Raw genomic sequence first — 21589 nt, 5'->3', positions numbered from 1 at the left:
CATGCATGTGTACCTGGAGCACAAAGGTGGAGCCTGCTGCTGGGGCCCCCAATGGTGGCACCTGGGATCCCCGAATCTCAGACTTAAGTAACTGTCATTCCCCACCCCACCTGAGACCCCACAGCCACGCTGGTTGAAGCAACACGCTGCCACATCATAAGTCCACCTGCCCAGCCCCTATACTCACCTGGCTCTTGATCAGTTCGTCATCCCGCTGTATCTGGAGCACATAGCCTGTCCGGCAGCTCACGGTGCACTGGGCACCATGGTAGTGGTCACTGCTGGAGCAGTTGAGAGAAGCATTCTCCACAGCCAGCTGTGGGCAGTCAGCAGCCTCACAGGCGAAGTGCACGCAGCTGGAAAGGAAAGGAACAAGAGGGTGAGAGGGTGCTTTCTTGTAGGACCACTGGGCTCCAGCTGGAAGAGAACTTCCTCTCCAAAGTTTCAGGATGCTGAACCAGGAGACAGAGTGAACAAGACTCTGGAGGGAGTGGTCCAGGTTTGTTACCAAGTGCACAATTTTACAATTTACAGAAACACACAAACCAGGATTCAAATGCTGTAGCCCAAAAACTTTATCTGTATTAATCTTCAAACCCTACAGAACCTCAGTTCTGCAAAATGGAGATTATTATGATTATAGCAGGTATTCGTTGAATCTCCTATCTACCAGGCACTGAGTTGAATGCAAGGCTCTTTCCATTTTATAACTTCTGAGGGTCACGGTGAGAATTAAATCAGATGGTTCAGGAAAAGTACGGAGTGGAATTCCTGCCGTGTAAAAGCACTCAACAAATGGTAGCTAATGGTATGAATAAATCTATGCTCTATTACCTAGAAGCCATCTCACTTTGGGCAAGGTACCTCACCTCTCTGAACTTCAGCGTACTCTTAAATTTGGCCAACCCAGAGGTCCCTGAGATTCCACCAAGGTGCTGAATGTTGAAGCCTTTTACAAACTGCGAAGTGACTTATGCACTGTTCATGAAGTTGTGCAGAGACGATGCTTTCATCCTGCTGCAGCTGCAATTCCGATCTTCCTGCTAATTTGATTTCTACCCGTTCTGTGGGTCCGAGCTACATGGAAGCTTCTAAAGGAAGCTCTTCCCATGTTCCTGGGCAAGCTCCCCTGCAGCTCTGAGGCCTCCTTTTTCTAGCACCGTGGTCTCTTGCTTCACGCAAAGCACAGGTCCTGGGTGTTCACCAAGTGCTGGAATGTGTGCTAACCCTCAAGGAAACGGAAACAACATAAAACCCCCCCAAGCTTAGACGATCTTTCCCCTCATATTACCGTCACGCAGAAACATTAGTGACCATTCACTGACTGCTTATATATATGAGCTCACCCATCCTTGCGACAACCCTATGAGCTAAGTGTTACTCATTTTACAGTTGGAAAAATCGGGGACCGGTGAGATCAAGTTACTTGTTTAAGTTCCCATCCAGATGTAGGGCTCCACAGTCCTTGTTGTTAACCTCTCCCTGCACCTGGACTAGAACTTCCCTGAGGGTACAGATAATGCCCATTTCTCCTCGGCTGGTTTGCATTGGGAAAAAAAAAAAAAAAAAAAAAAAAAAAAGGCCTTGCCCTAACACTTAAGTGCCCTGCAGTCTAGAGGCTGATTTCAAACACTGAGTGCTCCTGGAGGCAGTTTTCTCTCATTTTTGTGTCTCTGACTCAGTCTACCCCGATGCCTGGCATACTGCGTGCACAGAGAGCTGGGTTGCCATCCGGAGCCTCAAGGCTTTCTTCAAGGTTTTCCTGCTTCTATCTAGGGCACAGGGAACAGTCAGTAGCCAAACCAACTTAAGAAGGAGTTCTCCAGTCTTTTTCTTGATGCCCATTTCAGTAGACCCCGCTGAGGGTTTTACAGGGACGCGGTTACTTCTTCCAGCTCTCTATCCCCTGCTCAAAAGTATGGTGAGCATTAAAGTGGGGTAAGCAGGGAAGTGAGAGGCTACAATCTCCAAAACCTGTCACAAACAGATTCACTTTTTAAGATACCCGGGCAAGGGCAAGTGTTTGATTCAGGTCTCAGATCCGCAAGGATGTGGGCTTTGCCGTCTCCCCACACGAGCCTTCAGAAATGCAGGGGGAGTGGCATTAAGTGACACTTGCTGAGATGTCCTGATTCTCCGCCCCTTTCCCTGCTCCTGATGGCCTCTGCGCTGCGCCACGCGGAGACTGGAGCTGTGGAGTCAACGCAAGGTCTTTGACACCAAACAATGCATCTGTTCACGTTGTGTAAGCGCTGGGGGAAAGAGCCACATGGTTCCAATTTAAAGAGATTTACTCTGTAAGCTACCAGCTTCCAAGCTGGTCTTCTGACCTATGCCTTACAGTTTGGCCATTCTCTCTGCACTCCCAGGAGGCCCCCAGGCTTCTGCCTGATGACGACCAGGGGGCTCTGGGAACAACTCTTTTTGAAAGATGAGGGCTCTGAGCTTCTCTGGGCTGTGGGGCCATTAAGGTGAAAACAGCACCCTCCTTCCTTCTGCGCATACTAAGGCTCTTCTTTGTAGGAAAAGGATAAACTGAGAAACTTGGTTTCCTGGATGGAAAGAGCACAGGGCTGAGCAAGTAGGCAAATCTGGCTCCGGCCCCAGCTCGGCCATGTATCAGTTATTTGATCATGGAAAGTTCCAGAACACCCTGAGCCTCAGTTTCCTCATCTGTCAAGTAGAGGTGATAAAATGATCTCTCTCTCTAATAAGACTGTCAAAACAAAGTGACAGGTCAGCCACTGACTCATCTACTCAATGCACTTGCCTGGGGGCCTCGCTGCAAAGCAGACTCTGTTTTAAACGCAGGGGATTCCAGGGATGATTCCCATCACTCCATGTGTTTGTGGAGGGAGGACAAGGGCCAAAGAGAAACAGGAGACAAGCTGGTTTCAGATGCTGATGTGTGCAGCAAGGGCACCGAAAACCAGGAGAAATTAGAGAGGGTGACGGTTGAAGGTGGCAGGACACAGAAGGGTCAGGGGAAGCAGCCATGGGAGGGGCCTCTGAACTAAGTCCTGGATGAAATGAAAGGATCAGGCCCACAAAGGCTTTTGGGAGCAGGAGGAATCCCAGGCAGAGTTAAGAGCATGTGCAAAGGTCTAGTACAAGTTGGAGCCCAGAGTATTTGTAGAAGAGAAAGGCCAATGTGGAGTTCCCGCTGTGGCACAGCAGAAATGAATCCAACTAGTAGCCATGAGGATGCAGGTTTGATCCCTGGCCTCACTCAGTGGGTCAGGGAACAGGTGTTGCTATGAGCTGTGGTGTAGGTGGCAGAAGCAGCTCAGATCCCACACTGCTGTGGCTATGGCACATGCTGGCAACTGTAGCTCCAAATAGACCCCTAACCTGGGAACTTCCATATGCTGCGAGTGCGGCCCTAAAAAGGAAAAAATAAAAGGGAGAGAACGAAAGGCCAATGCATGAGAAATACTTTGGAAACTATGAAGTTCCATGAGAAGGGAGTCTCTCTACTCTGGCTCTTCCTACTATGAAAGGAAAACATCCCCTGGTCCTATGAGTTACCTGGCCCAAAGGGTCTACGCTCATATGGAGAGAGGAGGGTAGCATTGGGTCAGTCAGTTTTCTTCTTTGCAGGACTTCTCAGAACCTTGAATGTTCCAATGCACATGGTGGGTTTCAAGAAGGGATTGAGGAATGCGTCATTTTCCAAGCTCTGGTAAGCTTGCTTCATGGGAAATTTCTTGGGACTCGTGTTTTCCCGAACACACCACAGGGAAGGCAGCATCCCTGCCTTTTCAGCACATCTGCCTGCACCTGGCTTCCAGGCTTGAAAACAGGATGAAAAGGGGAAAAGGAAGTAGAGGTTCCAGGTATCAGCAGCTGTGTTGCACCTACATTGTCGTATCTACATCCTCCCCACAACTCCTGGGGGTGGTATTATTATTCCCATTTTCAAGAAGAGACGGAGACTAGCACCACTTGCCCAAAGGCACTAGGCATGGACAGAATTCCCATGCGGATCTGCCTGTCTATCCCAAGTCCCTGCTCATCCCTTTGCTGTCCTGTGAACTGGAAAGGGTTGTGTGAACACACTGTCCAAAACTGAAAAACATGAGCCCAACTGTCCCTCCCAACTAACTCCCTGACACAGCTCTGTCATTTCTGAAACAAACAAAAACAGAAGTCAAAACAAAAGCCTTTGGCTTTGTTAAAGAAGGGGGGGGGGAGATTTCCTACCAGGAATGGATGGTCAGTCAAAATAACAAAAGAAAGCAAGAAAAAAAAAAAAAAAGAATACATTTCTCAGAAGGGAGAAAAGTGGCTGATCCCAATGGGGGAAGGGACATAGGTAATTTTTCCAATAAAATTCTCAGACCTGGGCAAAGATGTGAGCTACTTATGAATTGCAAAGATAATCAGATACTTATGAATTTTCCTTTCTTCTTATACATGTATAATTTTTTTACTTAGAGACTTGAGTTCCATATAGAGGAAAATCCTTACATGAACCTGCAGCCAGCCCTCCAACTGCTGCCTCTTGTGTCAGCTGAAAGGGCCCCTGATCGTGCATAATGGGGGATGGTTGTGTACCCCTCAACTGGGGTAGAGAAGGCCAGAGGGTAAAGGGCCAGAGAGGGTTCCTCTCCCGGTTCTGTCCCCTGACTGTGGCTTAACTCCTGTGGCCTATTACTTAGCTGCAATTATGCCATGGGGCAGCAGAGATAATAACAGGCAGGTTGTTTATGAATCATTCTGAGTTGCTCAGATGGGGACAGCAAAAAAGACAGCACACTCAACACTGGAAAACCAAGGGAAAAATACTCTTGGCACAAACACTGTAGGATTACTTGAGAAGAGGGATTGACAAAGAATTATCAAAATGGGAATGCATTTTTTTTTTTTTCTGCCCAGAGATGAGGCTCCTGTGGGAAGTGATCCTAAAAGGCTCTCCTACCCTGGAATTTTAGATGGGAGCTGGTGACGTGGTGGGTGCAGCACTGGGACACAAAGTGAGCAGCTGCTGGGGCCGCCCACCATCTGAAAGACCAGGTGAGCTGAATGGGATGTGGCTAGGGGGAGGCCACCTGACAGCCAGAGCAGTGGGAGTCATCCTGTCCAGGGTTGCCTAGGGGGAAGGAAGGCCTGGTATTTCCAAATCTTCTGAAGTGTGAAAGAGGAGGAAGAACCTTGGCCCTTAATCTTTAGTCCCTGGATAGTTAAATGTTACAGCTAATTCAAGAAGATAACAAATGAGGGCCAAAAAACACAAGTTGTCTGTGGCCTAGTCCAGCCTCTGGGACAGCTGTTTTGACATCTCTGAAGAGGAGGGAAGAGCTCTGCCCTGAAGTCCTGAGGACTGGATTTGAAATGCCATCCGGTTCTGCATCCCAACCTGCTGGAGGATTTTGGGAAACACTCTTCCTCTGCCTGGACCTTAGGTTTCCCATCCTCAAATGAGGGGCAGGACCTAAGCATCTCTTTGAGCCTCCCAGCTTTCAGGGGTCAAAACAACAGAGACATATAATGTCAGAGCCCATCTAGAATGGGAACAAATAGACTCCATAATCTCAGGGACTGACAAGGACAGGGACCAACAGGAGTTCTGATAGCCCGCAGCTGGGAGAGTGAGCTGGACAGCTTCTGGAGAAGACTCAGGCAGTATCCATACAGTTAAAGATGCTCAAATGCTTAGGTAGAGATGTTCCATCTGCAGGTATATATATCCCCCAGGCCAGGGACTCCCAGCAGATGTTCTGAGAGGGCTGGGGACACTGAGTGAGCCTGTGGATGGCAAGCTGAGGCCTGTGGTCTTCAGCCATGAGAAGCCTCCTTGTAGGCTCCAAAGCTTATATAAGGATTCCTTTACAGTCATCAAATGAGATGGTCCATGTGCGGGCTCCACCAGTGCAGAGACTCTAAGCACCTCAGCTCCAGCACGTAAGCCCCTCTCTGCTAACACCACTATGAGTAACAACCCGTCTCAGTCCACCCTGGCTGGACGGAGTTATTCTAGTCACGTAAAGAACTGATTTCCCCTGAAGGTCGATCTTCTACAAGTTAGCTGTCTATCAGAATGGCCTCTTTCTGGATGCGCTGGCAAAGGACGAAGCGGGAAGAGTTTGAGGCAGAAGAAGAAAGAGAATGCAAATCATAAAAGAGGTGAATGAAAGAACGGAGAAATGGAGTGAGGAAGAAAGAGAGGGAGGGAGAGAGGGAGGAAGGAAGGAGGAAAGGAAAGAAGTTGATTTTCTAAACACATGGCCCACTGAATTTTATAATAAAATGCCCAATCTCTGTTTTGAATCTTAGGATGGACAGTGGCTGCTGTGTGTGTCATGTCTTTGAGAGACAGACAGACAGACAGACACAAGGGCCTCAATTCATGATTATCCTCTTCTTGAAGAAGCCTCGTAACTTCCCCCACCACCATCGCTAGGGCTCCCCATCTTTCCCCCCTTTCCCTAACTCAGTGGAGCTGGAACTTGGCTAGAATTCCATAACTGGACCGCTCATTTGAAACCTGATCCTGTTTTCCTGGGCCTTTGAATTTATTCCAAGTACCGCCTGGGACAGAGACCTTTGAACCTAGTCAGAGCACACTCGCCTGGATTGATTTTGCTCAAGTGATGCTTCTCCCATGGCAGCTCACTAGTGCTAATGCTGCTCTCAGGAGAAGAGCAAGAAAATGAGGAGGGAAAACGGGGGAGAGAGAAGGGAGGGAGGAGAGAGAGTCAGCAAGAGACTAGAGGGGGAGGAGACTGGGAGGGGGAGTGGGAGGGGGACAGAAAGGGGGGGAGACAAGGGAAAGCCACACTCTACTACCTGGGATGCAGCTGAGAGAAAAATGGGTGTTCCTACTAGAGCTAGCTGAAAGCCCTGCCATAAAAGTGATGCTATTTATCTTGGTGTTTTGAGAATGAAGAAAAACATCCCGTGTCTTGTACAGTTGTTGCTTATTTTTCTTTTCTTTCCTCCTGGTTTGTTTGTTTTAATGCATTTGCACATTTGCACAGTCCTGGCTGTTTGGGTAAATGCCTCTTCAGTGCCTAGGTGGCAGCTGCTGTCCTCCCACCCCAACCCCCAGGCATCCTAGAGGTGCCAAGCAGCCCCAAGCCTCAGTCCTGCAGGCTCAGCCTGTCCTACCCCATCCAAGCTCAGGGCCAAGCCAGCCGGCCCTGGACTAGCTGCATTTCCATCTCTTTACTCAGCCTCACTGGCTAAGTGCTTGCAAGTGAGCAGCCATGAAAAGTCTTCTTCCCTGGGTGTGCCTGGCCCTGGTGGACAGAGTGTGGCTCTCGGGGGCAGTGGGGGTGCAGACAAAGCAGAACTTCACCTCCTGCTGCCTACTTGGCCTTGACTCATTCACTCTGTCCATAGCTCACAGGACAGGGGTGATAATGAAATAAGATCAAGAAATCAACATGGGTCCCTTCCCCTTCCCTCCCTCCCTCCCTCCTCTTAGGAATCACAGACTGTGGAACTGGAAGGAACCACAGAGAACATAACTCCATCATCATCTGATATATGGAAAGACGAGGCCCAGAGAGGAAGCGTGTCTGGCTCCCAGTTCCGAAACCAGTCAGAGACAGGGCAGCTGGTTCTGCCCCGGTTCATTGTTTTTCCGCAACAGGTCAAAGAACTCAGCAGATACTTATTGATTGATTGGTTTCCAAGGTTAAACACTTCTTCCTATTGACTTCTGGCTCAGGAACTGCTAATTAAGGATTCAAAGAAGCCAGGGCTGGCCTCAGTCAACTTGGGGGTGGGGGGCTGGGGGGTCTTGGTGACTGGTTGAAGATGGCAAAGGATTGCAGAGAAGGTCTGATGGATTTGTATTTTCCATCGACATTGTTTCCTGGGGTTCTGAGAATTAACTTATTTTTATAGTCCGGAGAGCCAGGGAGAAAAAAGCCCTCTCAGGGTGAAATACAACAATGAGTGATATTTAAGGAGCTCTTTTGCCTCCGAAGGATTGCGACAGGCTTTGCACAACAGAAGCTAAAGACAGTGGGTGCAAAACAATGTGGGTTTTGCAACCACCTTTTGTGTCCTCTGTGGTAGCAGGGGCGTGGGAAAGGCTGGTGTCCCCCTCCCCAGTCCTCTGTCCTCCCCTGCTCCCAGGTATACGGGGCAGAGGGTCGAATGGCCTTTCAGAGGCCCTTGCTCTCAGGGAGCCCACTGAGACCCCAAGACAAAAGTAAGAGATGCTATGTTGGGGGACCCGTCCTTCCCCTTTTGAAAATCTAGAAGGTAGCATGGAAATTTGGACACTTTGCACGTATTCTGTGAGCTCTGAGGCTACTTTCAGCTCAGCTCTGAGAACTTGATGCAGAATTCTGGACAGAAAAGTGCCACCATCACATCAGAAAGTGGCACCAAATACTCTTTATCCATACATTATCTTTTCAAGGTGCCTAACAGTTTGCAAAAGCACCTGCATCTGCGGTGCATCTTTTAATCCCCATGCCCACCGTATAGGGTAGATATTATCACCCGTTTATTCTGCAACAGACAACCGAGACTCAGGAAACTGAAGTGACTTGTCCAAGGACATGGTCAGAAAAGGGCAGATTCAAACCCAGGTAGGAGTATCACTAAAGCTCATATTTTTTCTAGGAAACAGCATCCTCTCTTAGCTCCAAACTTGGTGCATTAGCACATGCCAGATCAAAGGCGCTGGTTGGAGATGTCATGCAGTTAGAAGGCAGACACTCAGACCACTGGGGGACCCTTTCAGGAGCTAGGTTTGGGGAAGATGCAGAGGCTTACCCATCCCTGAAATACACAGTGAACTAGGATGAGGCAGGTGGTAATCCTCCCCTTTCCCCCTAAATTTAGAAGGGTTGTGTCTCTGGTCTTCCTGATCAGGAGGCAGAATATTCCAGTATTTCCGAGCCGAAAGAGAGCTAATTCACCTCTCCTCTCTGTTCAAATGAGGATGCTGAGGCCCAGAGAGGAACAGAGATGTCCCCACAGCTATCCTGCAAGCCACCGTCAGCTCTGGGACTGTGAGCCAGGTGAAGAAGGTCCTGCTTCCCCCTCTCACCCCTGCAGTGCACAGACGGGAGCCTCCCATGCCCAAAGGCAGAGCCGCCCAGAGGCCAGCGGAGGGAGAAGGGAGATATGCCCCGAGACTTTTTACAGCAACACACAGGACTCCTGGTTCAAGAATCCCTTGTCTCCCCTTGGTGAGCAGACCCAGGGCGCTTACCTCTGCTGGGCAGAGCTGTAGGTCTCCCCTCTCTGGCAGCTGCTCAGGGTGACGGGGTCAAAGCTGTCGAAGGAGCGGAGGGCCACCCCCGAGATGGCGACCAAGGGTGAACTGAAGCTTACACGGACCGCCTGGCTGTGGTAGAAGGGCTGGCTGAGGTCATGGACCACAGGGATAATCAGGGGATTGTTCCTGCAGCTCAGGACATGGAGGCCTGTCAGGGGAGACAGAGGGCCGAGGGGCCAGGCTCATTACTCACGGCCAGTCACGCCCTCCCCAACGGGCCCTTCCCGAAGCCCCCAGACCCTTTCATGTCACTGCACAAAAGCACCATTGGGTGGCCGGTGGGGATTTGGAGTTTGATTGAAAGTTTCTTTGTCTGCCTTTTTCTCTTGGTTCCAAATCTTCCCAATCCTCTTGCCTCACAGCCCCCTCGGCTTTCCCTTCACCTTTAGGGCCCACGGCCCTGCCCCTCCCCCAAATGGCCACCCCTTGGCCAAGCATCACCAGCCCTCACTTCCCTCCCACACTGCAGTAGGGCTTTGCTGGTCTGCGTTGCTAGTTTTCAGGCCGCCTTCCCGGTTAGTCATAAAGATGATGGAGATAATTCACAGAAGTTGGCCATTCCCAGGGTAAAAAGCCTACTCTCATTTTTTTCAATCTAGGGAACCTGGGAGCGGCCCTGGGAGGGAAGAACCTCTATACCCATTCTGCAGAGGAGACGGAGACTCATGATCAGGGGTGGCTTTCCAGAGGGACACAGAAGAGTGAGCCATATAAAGTCCAGGTAGAGTGCAAATGTGCTTCACTTGGAAGCTCCCAGTTCTTTCTAGAACAAGGAACAGGTTCCCAGGCCTTGTAAAGGAAGGGGGAAGGAAGAAGGATGGAGAAGAAGGATCCATCCAGCAGGAGAGGGAAGGGAATGGTGGCTGGGATGGAGGTGATACAATGGAGACAAGAGTCTCAAGGAATAGCTCATTTACCCTGGCTATAGGGTAAAGAACAGCAGGTGACCACCCTGAGAACCTGGCTGCCGTGCTCTCCTCCTGCTCCTGCTTGGCACCCTCTCAGTGCCTCCCTTTGGGTCTCAGGTGATGACACTGGGGAACAGCCTTTGTTTAGCCTCCTTTCAAGGGTCTTTGGAGGGTCCTCTGGGGTGCCTGAGGGTAGAGGTATCTGGCAGAAGGGAGCCAATGAAGAGGGGACTTTGGCCTGAAGCCCTGATCCCCTTACCTGTCAGACCCAGGATTCTCTGGACACACAAACCCATCCCGATTCGAAGGCAACCAGCATGGCGAAGAGAGAAGCGAGAGAGAGGAAACTGGAGGAAAGAACTCTTTCTCAGCCCATCCTTAAAACCAGCCTTGGGCAGATGTGGAAACGGGTACCCAGGCCATATGCTCACCTAGATCGTGGCTCTGATCTTTGGTATCAAGCAGCTGGATGCTGATGGTTTCCTGCTTTTGGTCCCCATAATAGGTCCCATCAGTCACCAGGTGGACGATGACAGCTGCAGCAACCATTGGCTGGGAAAAGTACGCCTGAAATGCAGGTAACATATGAGGGTCGCTCATGCAGCCAGTCACACAGTGAGGAAGCACCAGGAGGCAGGGGCTTAGAGGAGAATCTTTCATTTCAGGAGCAGGACTGCTTGTCATGGGCCCATGATGGGGACAGGGAGGCAGTGAGACCTCAGAGAGGAGAGCACAGGCTGTAAGATCAGAAACTGTTCTAATCTTGGCTTTCCAAGCTGCGTGACGTCCAGTGGTGGCTGTGCTGCGCTGGGCCTAAGTCCCCTCACCTCCAAGTAGTGGACATACAAACAGCTACATCACGGAATGGCTGTGAGGAGTTCCCGTCGTGGCTCAGTGGTTAACGAACCCGACTAGGATCCATGAAGACATGGGTTTGACCCCTGGCCTCACTCAGGGGTTAAGGATCTGGTGTTGCCTTGAGCTGTGGTGTAGGTGGTAGACGCAGCTCAGATCTAGTGTTGCTGTGGCTGTGGTGTAGGCCAGTAGCTGTAGCTCTGATCTGACCCCTAGCCTGGGAACCTCTGTATGCCTTGGGTGCAGCCCTAAAAAGACAAAAAAAAAAAAAAAAGAATGGCTGAGGCTGTGAGGCTCTTGTCAGATACCAAGATAAGGGGTCTGGCACACACTAAAAGCACAGAAAATGCACACAATGGCACTTACTACTACTCACCACTTCTCCATGCTAACCTCTGCACTAGGTGCCAAGGGGAAAAGTAAATAAGACACACCCTTGCGTTTCTGCGGACTGCAGAGTTCAACGTAGGTCAGTAACATACACATCAAACGTGATACAGGAGTTCCCGTTGTGACTCAGTGTAAACAAATCTGACCAGTAGCCATGAGGACGCAGGTTCAATCCCTGGCCTCACTCAGTAGGTTAAGGATCCGGTGTTGCCATGAGCCGTGGTGTAGGTCACCGACGTGGCTCGGATCTGGTGTTGCCGTGGCTGTGGCCTAGGCCAGCGGCTACAATGCCAATTCAACTCCTAGTCTGGCAACCTCCGTGTGCTGTGGGGGCTTCCCTCAAAAGCCAAAAAAAAAAAAAAAAAAAAAAAAGAAAAAAAGAAAAAAGCATGATGTAATCACAACCCATACTCAGGAAGATGGGCCCACAGACTACCATGGAACACCATGTGACAAGAGCCAGCTGGCAGATGACCACACATGGAGGACAGAGGGGAAAGGATGGTCACTTCTCTCTATGGGGATCAGTGAAGACTTTAAGGAGACAACATAAGGGCCTGGAACACTGATGGTGGCTCCAGACAGACAAGAGGTATCTAAACTCTTAGCCAAAACCAGAGTGCCTGAGGGCATCCGAAAAGCAATCAAAGGATTCCATTGCAGGGAGCTGCCCACTGCTAACTGTGGTGTTCTTTGTCCTTACATTTAACAGCCTCAGCGGGAAGACAAAGTCCTTCTGAGGAAGGGTCATGGGAGGCGGTGCTTCCTGGGTGGGCTGGGGATTCTAAGGCTCTCACACCTTTGACTTACCCGGAGCCAAAAAGTGGTCTGAGCCACCTGGGAGTACGGGTAGGGGATGGTGCAAGGGTACCAGGCGTGCTGAGAAATGCCTTCGCTGAGATCTATCACCTTGGTTCGACACACCTGGAAAAAGACAAAGGAACACGCGTGTTTTGCCGGATCTCAGAGGTTGAACTAAATTCAGCTTGACGAAATATTACTATTTTGTTCTTGACTCCGCAGGAAGAGTCTATTCCAGGAGCCCACATTCTAATATAGAAGAGAAAGTCTTCGATGTCGATAAAGAAAGAACAGATAACAAGTGTCAGTGGCAGAGATGTCAGAGGAATTCTCATGGGAACAAATCTGGGAGGAGGGGACACTGGAGGGGAGTCTAGAAGAATAAGGCAGCTCTAAAGGGAAGGGCATTGCATGTAGAGGGAACAGAAGCAAAGGCTCAGAGGAGAACAGAAACCCAGAATGATTAGGTTGTGATAAGCTGCCAGGTATTATTAGAGCTTAGGGAAGGTGACAGCAAAGGCAGGCTTGAGGGGTGGGATCTCACAGACTCTTGAATCAAAAGCAGACCACTTTAGAACAGATGTGTAAATTGGGCTGAGAGCTTCACTAATGACAGAGCAAAGACTCTAACAGTATGAACATTCGCTTCCTTCAACGAAAATCAGCTCCACCATTTGATCTCCTCAAGGAAAATCAGCTTCACACACATACTCATTCTCAATGACAGATACAGCAAATAGAAAAGAAATATGAAAGCACGAAGCATGACAGACACGTAGGATTCTTCAAACGGAAGAGTTTCTTGTGTGTCCATTCTGTTGGTTCCATCATTCATTCAAATAATATTTACTGAGCAACTGCTATTCACCAAGCACTCTGGGACAAGAAGGCAGACAAGGCAGAGTCTGAGGAGCTTAGTGTGATGGTGTGTGCAGACTTGTTGAGTAATCACAAAGGCATCCACAAGTACAGACTGGAGAACAGAAAAGAGCTATGATGGAAAAGGAGAGGAACAGCTGAGATATTCTTGAGATGGGTCAGACTTTTTGCAGGAGGTCATTTCAAATCAGTGCTTTTCCTCGCATTTCTTACGTGATTCCTCTCATAATCTTCCCTGGGAACTTGGGCCTGTCCTTCTACATGTGTGGGTCTCAGGGTACTCATCTAAAAAGTTAAAGGTTAACCTTGAGAATGCTAAGGTCTTATAAGCTATGAGGAAAAAAAAAAAAGAGAGAGAGAGAAAATCTGGAGTTCCCATTGTGGCTCAGTGGGTTAAGGACCCAGCGTTGTCTCTGTGAGGATGTGGGTTTGATCCCTGGCCTCGCTCAGTGAGTTAAGGAACCAGTGTTGCTGTGGCTGTGATGTAGGGCTCGGCTGCACCTCCAATTTGATCCCTGGCCTTCAAACTTCCATATGCCACAGGTGCAGCCATTAAAAAAAGAGTGAGAGAGAGAGTGAATCAAATCTCCATCATACAAAACAAACACACACATGTAAACAAAAAGAAAATACATATACAAGGATCAAAACTATCCATTCCAGCAATATCTACAGTAACAAAAGATGAGGGAGAGTTTACATGCTTACCTGTTGAAGAAGGAAGGAATTCAGTATGATATATTCACAGGATAGGATTCTATAAGCCACAGAGTATTGGAGGAATGAATGAGATTCCTACTTTGGGATGATACTAACAATATTTAACGCCCACTTCAGTGTGAGCCCTTGGCAAACAAACCGGAAACCCTATTTGTTAGTTCACAGATACCGACATAGAGAGATTGCCAAAGCATAACACTAAATGAATAAAAAAGAACAATTAAGTGGATAAGTATATTATGATGTCATTTACAAAAATCATGTTAAGGCAAGGCTATACCCAGGGATTCATACAGACGAGTGTAGAAGAATTTAAAATAGTGTGGAAAAGTTACCCATCAAGTTCACTCATCAAAGCCAAACTAAAACACATGGCTGCACTCAAATCCACAACTGCAAGCTATGATGCTTTTTTAAAAAAATAAACTCTGTTTTTGGAGTCATTTTCTATTTACAGAAAACTTGTAAAGATGATTCCAAGAGTTCCATGTATGCTTCATCCAGTTTTCCTTAATGGTAGTATCTTCAGTTCATTCTTGAAACCTCAAATAGAAGAAGTTAAGTTTCCTAACCAACTTTGGAGAATCACCTCGGAAGTTCCACAGAGGTGAGCTGGATTAAGAGACCTAGTTCTGGTTCAAGCTCTCTCCAAATATGACATGCAACTGTGGGCTAGTCATCTCCCCTCTTTGGACCTTGGTTTATCCTTCACATTTGGATGCTGGACGGGGTCGTAGGTTTTCAAGGTGAATTCCTAGGCTTCCTTGGTGATGTCAGTCTGGGCGCCGGGATGTGGGAAGATCTGCCTAGTTTCTGCTCCATTGTTTCAACCAGAGCATCTCCACGTATCTGTTTTATATATCCCGCTGCCTTGTAATGTTTCACTTAAGAGCTTCATTGCTTTAAAAACACGGGAAAAAGGACTGAAACTTGTTTACTGCCAAAGTTCCCCTCCCTCCTCCCCAAGGTGTCAGTGGGTCTTGGGAATACAGTATTAGTTTCCTGAATGTCACAGGTGACTTCCTAAGGAGAGACAAGGTGCCAAAAATCAACCCTCTCACTGGCCAGGAATTAGGTGATGGCTTCAGCTATTCAAAGCTCTAGAAGCCTAATACTGAGGAGGTTCTGGGTAAAACATAGCCATGTTAATGGCCTGGAAGACTTTTTCAAGTTTATTTATTCTTCTCAAAAACAACTGAGACCGAGCTTAGGCAGATCTGCCAGTGGATTGTGTTACATTTTACAACAGTGCGAGACTTTGCATAAACTCTCTATGGCATTTGAAATCCAGGCCAGCAATTCGACATGTATCATTTTGGAATTCTTTCCTCTCGTGTTCTTCGATGCCAGTCCCCCAGCAGAGCGTGGCAGAGAGCATCTCTGGACTGCGGGAGCCAGGCTTATCTTTGCATCTACAGCATTCACGGTCAGAGAAGTCTCCAACGCCAAAGCCCTCTTATTACTTAAACACAATTTCATCTTATCTCCTCAGCTCTTGCAGCACTAAGCAGGGCTTCAGAGGAACATGCTGCCGTTATTTTATTCTGTTTTCCTATTTTTGTGTTTGTTTCAGGCTGGCTGCGATCCTGACCAGGAACAGTCAAAGTGGATCAGAAAGGAACAAACAAATCCAGCTGAACCTTTGCCCAAAGCCCCAGCTGATCCTAAAACCATCTATGTTGCTGGGGGAGGTGGGGGTGGGAGGAGGCTTCAGCGCAAGGAGGAAGCAAACACTCACAAGTTTCCTGCTTTTCCAGACGTTGAGTGAATTTGCTCATTCAGCAGCCACTTATGGAAGGTGTGTGGCACACTGAGCTCTCCCCAAGAGAAGAAGAGCCTTGCCCTTGGCCAAAAGCCTGGCCACACATCTAAGTGTCATCCCAAGGTCGCTGATTCAATGGGGATGTCCTGCTTTCATCTATACACTCTTTTGCACCTTCTAAAAAAAAGCAAATCCACTTCTAAAAAGTATCCCGGGGCAGCACAGACCTTATTGAACACCGTGTGAGGGAAAAAGCAAGAGAGTTACATTGCACATCCCACGTGGACAAAAGCTCTCCTACCCTCGCCCCAAGTTTCTCTCCAGCCATCACCTCCCTTCCTCCAGTTTCTTCAGTGACCTCCCCAGCCTCGCTCCCTCTCCCTTCCCAACGTGCACCTCTCTCAAATCCCACTCAGAGCCACTCTGACCTCCTCCACTTCTCTGCTCTCGCACACACAAATCCTTCAGGTGATGCCAAGGGCGCTATCCTGCCCCCCAGCCTCAGAGACACAGTGACCTTTTTACCCCCTCCCTCTCTATCACACTGGAACAAATGAGGTCGGATTCCTCCTGTGACAGAACTCCCTGGCGTGTGGCACACATCCCAGAGGCTCTAGAAACATTGGCAGCCTCTAGGCTTCAAGTTCCTCTAGAGATAAAGAGGGGGGCACCTCAGGCTGAAGTGGATCCTTCCTCATTGCCTCCTCCCATGTTTCCTGCAGCCAGGATGTGGAAACGACCTAAATGCCATCAGCTGATAAATGGGTAAACAACACGTGGGGTACACGCCCAATGGCATATGATATGAAGCCTTAAAACAGGAAACCCTGCTGTATCTGACTACATAGAGGAACCTGGAGAACATTATGCTAAGTGCAGTAAGACAGTCGCAAAAGGACAAATACTGCATAATTCCACTTGTATGAAGTATCTAAAATAGTCAAACCCACAGCATCAAAGAGCAGAATGGTAGTTGCTGGGAGTTGCAGGGAGAGACGAAAAGGAGTTGCTCATCAACTTATATATATATAAATCAACAATAAAGTTTCAGTTAAGCAAGATGATTACATTTTACAGATCTGCTGTACAATATCGTACCTCCAGTCATTATGGTACTGTACTCATAAAAACTTAAGAGGGTAGATTTCTCAGTGTTCTCATCATGACAAAATGAAATAAAACAAATATTGTTTTGAATGGCGGCTAAAATATTGGTATTCACTGAATGACTGAATACATTAGTAAATAAGTGAGCTCTTGAAGGGGAGAGAAAGAGAAATTCATATAATATTGCTAGGCAAAGAGCAGATGTGTTTGGGCTGGCAAGCACTCTCACTCAGGTCTTTTCAGGGTTGGAGGAGGAACTATCCAGCATCTTCTGGATTATTCCATGGGCAGAGAACTCACCTCCAGTTATAGACAGCCCAGTTCACCTTTGGACAGACTCTTCCCAATCGTCAGGGTCAGATGTCAGGCTGCATCTCTCTTATGCTTTCCTCAAAGCAGCAATGCCTATAGGCTTCCTTCTTTTAGAGTTTTAGTGCTAGAGGAACTTAAACAGGTTATATACTGAGACCATTCCTTTTTCAGTGGTTGAGGGAGGGCAGGTGTCTTGCATAACACAGCACAGCAAGTAAGCGGCAAAACTGATATGAAAGCATGTGTTCCGGCTCCCAGAACCAGTGCCCTTTCATCACCTATGTTCTGCACCCTCTCAATCCTACCTTTGTTGTGTAGGACCTTCTCCAGCAAGTTCTTTACCCCACCCCCAAGAATTCACAGCAGGAGTTCTGGTGCCACGTCACTCTCTTCTGCAGGAAGCCCAACCCCAGGTCTTTGATAGAAGCTGAGCAGGTCACTGCCTTTCACCCGCGTCTTAGTGCCGCGGAAACCAAGGGGTGAGTGACCACTTTTTCCCCTTGACCCTGACCCAGAGCCTCTCACCTTTAGCATGCTCCCTTCAACTCTCTGTCATCTTCAGAAATATCTGTGCTTACTTCAAATACCACCCAAGAGAAACAGGGGACCGGACCTGGGCCAGTTCTGGGTATTACTTATCAGAAGGACATCTCCCCAACCCTGTTTCCCCATAAAGTGTAGTGGTTGCCCTGGGATCCAGACATGCACAGTAATAATATCCACCAAGGTCTCATGGTCACACTATCAGGCAATCCTCACAATTGCTCAGTGACATTGGACTTATCCCAATTTTCTGATGAGGCAATGAGGCATGGAGGCTTTCAATAACTCTTTCAAGGTCATATATCCAGTCGTGCATGACAGCTAGATGCTGGACTCTGATCCCTCTGACTCCACATTGCGAGCACCCAAGTCACAAGGCACCACGGTTGTTGATGGTCTCAGTCAAAACCTCTGCTCCCTCTGATGGAGAGGAGGGTACCCTTTACCACTCTCCCCATAATCGACTTCCCAAAGTGAAAAGTTCATCATCTCGCCCTGCTCCTCATCACCCCCTCCATGGCTGCCCGTGGCCCGCAGGACAGAAAACTCCCTAGATACAGCTCACCAAGGGCTCCAGGAGCTGGTGTCAGCCCCCCACCCCCCTCCCCCACTGCCAGCTGCTCTCCCTGCCCTCACAGCAGCAGGCACCCAGGCAGGAACACATCGGTGCTCCTTTCTCACATGCCGGGGACTCTGCCACCGTGATGCTTGTGCCTAGAGGTCCCCCCATCCCACCCTCATTCCCTCCAATGCACAGGGCTGCCCATTTCGTGAAATACTACACACACTTCAAAGCCAGTCTCAAATATCACCCCTCCTCTGAAAGCAATTGCCCACCCCCCAGGCAGAATTAACTGCTCCCTCTTATGTGTCCATAGAGTTCTTTATATATACCTCCATTACTGCACTTGTCAAGTCGGATTAGAGTTGTTTAGAGCCCAGTCTTATCCCTTTAAACTCTGAAGACTTCCAAGGTGAGAGCCACGCTTTATGTATCCTCCAATATGTCCTAGCAGACTGCCCAGCAGAGCCGACACGAGAGGTACCCAGTGAACCACAATAACAGCAGCCATGAACACTGAGTGCCTTTTCTATGCTGGGCACTGTTTTCAGGACGCCATGTGTACACCATGCGTTCTTCAATGACAAGTCTGTAAGACAGGTACTATTATCACACCCACTTAATAAATGAGGATATTGAAGCCTAGGAGTTTGCCTAAGGTCACACAGCTAGTTAGTAGGACCAGAATTCAAGTCCAGGTACAAACTCAGCCCCCACTCTTAACTGTAGATATAGCTTGAAAAGGGCCTGCCTACATATGGCTTGGGGCTGCTATGGAGGATGGACTTGAGATTTGTTCTTGTTGCTTCTCAGTTGCTTACTTCCTCCGACACTCATTCCTCCCACTTGGGGAGAGATGAATCCTCAGACGGCTTTTCTGTTCTGACATTCCGCCAGCTTTTGATGCCCAGCTTCTTTCAGTGTCTGCTCTTGAAGACAATATTGGCTCTGCAGTGAGGTGTGAGCCTCTTGTGGGCCTGAGCTGACTCATGGGTCCCACATCTCTAATACGCTGAGGCCAAAAGCTATAGTCACCTTTTCTAAGACAACTGGAGAAGTAACATAAAAGTTGACTGCAGCCACACCAGCAATATGTTTTCTGTTTTCTTCTTCTTCTTCTTTCTGTACATGCTGAAAAAGACCTGTAAGTTCTTCTAGGGCTTTGAGGTCATTGGATGTTTGAGCTGGGAAGGTCCTCAGAGGTCTGATTCCAGCCATCACATCCAATAGATAGGCAGGGAACAGAAAGACTGGCTGGAAGGTACGCTGGGAGGTCCTCTGGGACAGCCCTCTGCTGACAGAAGCAGAGGCCTCTGTGGTGGGGACTTTCGTCCACTCCAGGCACTGCCAGCCACTATATCCAGCGCCCCCCTCCAAACCTCCTCCCTTGCAGAAGACTGCTTTCAATTAAAGGAGTTAACGATGTCTTGCTTTCAAAGGGTTTTTTAAATCCAGTTTATCTTCCACCCACACACGATGTACACAAAGGCGGGGGAGGTAGAGAGAAGAGGGGGAGTGGGAGTTCTGGTATTTTCCCACACAGGGGAGATGCCATGAGGTTTCTATTGAATTTCACTTTTGCAGATTTACATGCCCTTTTGTCAATCACAGGAGGGAGGAAGTGCTCGTCAAACCTCTAGCCCATCCTCTCCAATTTCCTCTTTCAATCCGAAGGGACCGGGAAGGGGCCTCAAAGAAAAAAAGAGGAAAAGGACTAGGAAGGGGGGACGGTGGGGTATGCGTGAACAATAACAACACACACAAGCACATACATGTCTGTACACACACACACACACACACACACACACACACACACACACACGCTCCCCAGGCAGGGTTTGGGAATATTTCTATTTAGGCCACATTTTAACCTTGGGCTTACAGATCCAATGCCAAGTTATTTCCCCAAGAATCGCAAGGTTGCAGAGGTGGAGGCAGAGTTCCTTGATATGAAGACTGCCGGAGGGAGAGCCTGCTGGCGGGCATCATGTGGGGCCACAACCATGGCTAAAGGGCCTCGGGTGGCCGGGACACAGACTGGCCCAGGTGAAATGAAGCTGCCTCTCTAAAGCTGGCTTGGCTGTTCCTCAGAAAACATGCTGCTCCCCCCTCAGAACTCCTATGCAGCAGGGAAAGGGCACCAGGTCTTAAAGAGGGCTTCCCAGTGCTGGCCCTGCCTCCTTTCGCCCTCATAATAACCCCAAGGAGTAACGGGGTTTTGTCCCTGTTTTAGAGATAAGGACCCTGAGGTTTGGAAAGCATTGGTCACTCCTCTGTGGCTTAAAGGTCAACGCCAAGCGGTCTGACTCAAAGTCCAGCCCCTTCTCACCCTGCGGCAGGGCTTCCCAAGAACTCTTGGTCATAGCTTTTGTGTAACACTTGGCATTGTGGGTTCCTGTCTGTCCAGCTGTCTCCACGAGTGAGCCTTGAGGACAGTGCCTAGGCCTGATTTATCTCTCCCTTTCACTGGTGTCTAGTGCAGGTCACTGGGCAGGGCTCAGTGAATGTGACCTATGTTGAACGGATGCGGCTTTTCCAAGGCTACACACACAGTTCTGGGGTGACACATTTGATTCAGAAGCCCAGTTCTCTGCGGGTCTAGACCAGTGCTCAGAGATAATAATGATCATCTGAAGCCTGGAAGACACCAGGAGACCCGACATTCATTCACGGGCCTAGAAGGCGTGGCAGCCAGATGCGTCTACCACCCAGGCTCACATGGAGTTGATGTGCTGTCAATAAGCCAATGATGGAGTTCCTGTCGTGGCTCAGTGGTTAACGAATCCGACTAGGAACCATGAGGTTGCGGGTTCGATCCCTGGCCTCGATCAATGGGTTAAGGATCCGGCGTTGCCGTGAGCTGTGGCGTAGGTTGCCAACGCAGGCGGATCCCGCATTGCTGTGGCTCTGGCGTAGGCCAGCGGCTACAGCTCCGATTCGACCCCTAGCCTGGGAACCTCCATGTGCCACGGGTGCGGCCCTAGAAAAGACAAAAAATAAAAAAACAAGCCGATGGCAATAAGAACTGGTATGTGTGGCGATTGCTCTCATCAGTATAATGCACTCCAGAGCCTGTCTGATTTCATTATTTCATTTAATCTTTAAAACCACCCTAGAGAAATTGAGGCTGAGGGCTAAAGGAGATACAACAGCCCTTGAGCCCACAGGACCAGCTGAGACAAACGTGTGCCCCCACCTCTTGCTCAGGACAGGTACCCTTAAACAGTGCAAGCTGCTCCTCTGAGTCTAAATCCATCTCAACAAAACCTTCTGCTGAGCCACTCAGGACTGGCCAGGATTGGCCCAGGGGATGAACGTATCTGCAGTCCTTGAACTTGGCTGTTAGCTTGTTAAGGGTAAGAAGGAGGTCTTACCCATTACATCTTCAATATGAAGAGCAGAGAAGGCATAGAGTAAGCACTAAGCAAATATTCAGTTGAATAAAGAATGAACTAACAAGCATCACAAGAAATGATCCTTGACTATATATATATCAGGCTTTCTAA

At 48.8% G+C, this 21589-nt stretch overlaps 1 protein-coding gene across 1 annotated transcript in view; it reads right to left on the bottom strand.

Annotated features, from left to right (window-relative positions):
• Positions 1-21589, bottom strand: part of PAPPA (pappalysin 1) — a 240318-nt gene that overhangs the window by 56398 nt on the left and 162331 nt on the right. Inside the window, 4 exon segments of the mRNA XM_001926753.7 lie at positions 188-356; positions 9179-9392; positions 10584-10719; positions 12208-12321. Coding sequence (XP_001926788.5) covers positions 188-356; positions 9179-9392; positions 10584-10719; positions 12208-12321 — 633 coding nt within the window.

The sequence above is a fragment of the Sus scrofa genome, chromosome 1, assembly GCF_000003025.6.
Source record: "Sus scrofa isolate TJ Tabasco breed Duroc chromosome 1, Sscrofa11.1, whole genome shotgun sequence".
In the NCBI taxonomy this organism is placed as follows: Eukaryota; Metazoa; Chordata; class Mammalia; order Artiodactyla; family Suidae; genus Sus; species Sus scrofa.
Note: the sequence above shows the minus strand (reverse complement) of the source record. Positions and strands in the feature narration are given on the sequence as shown.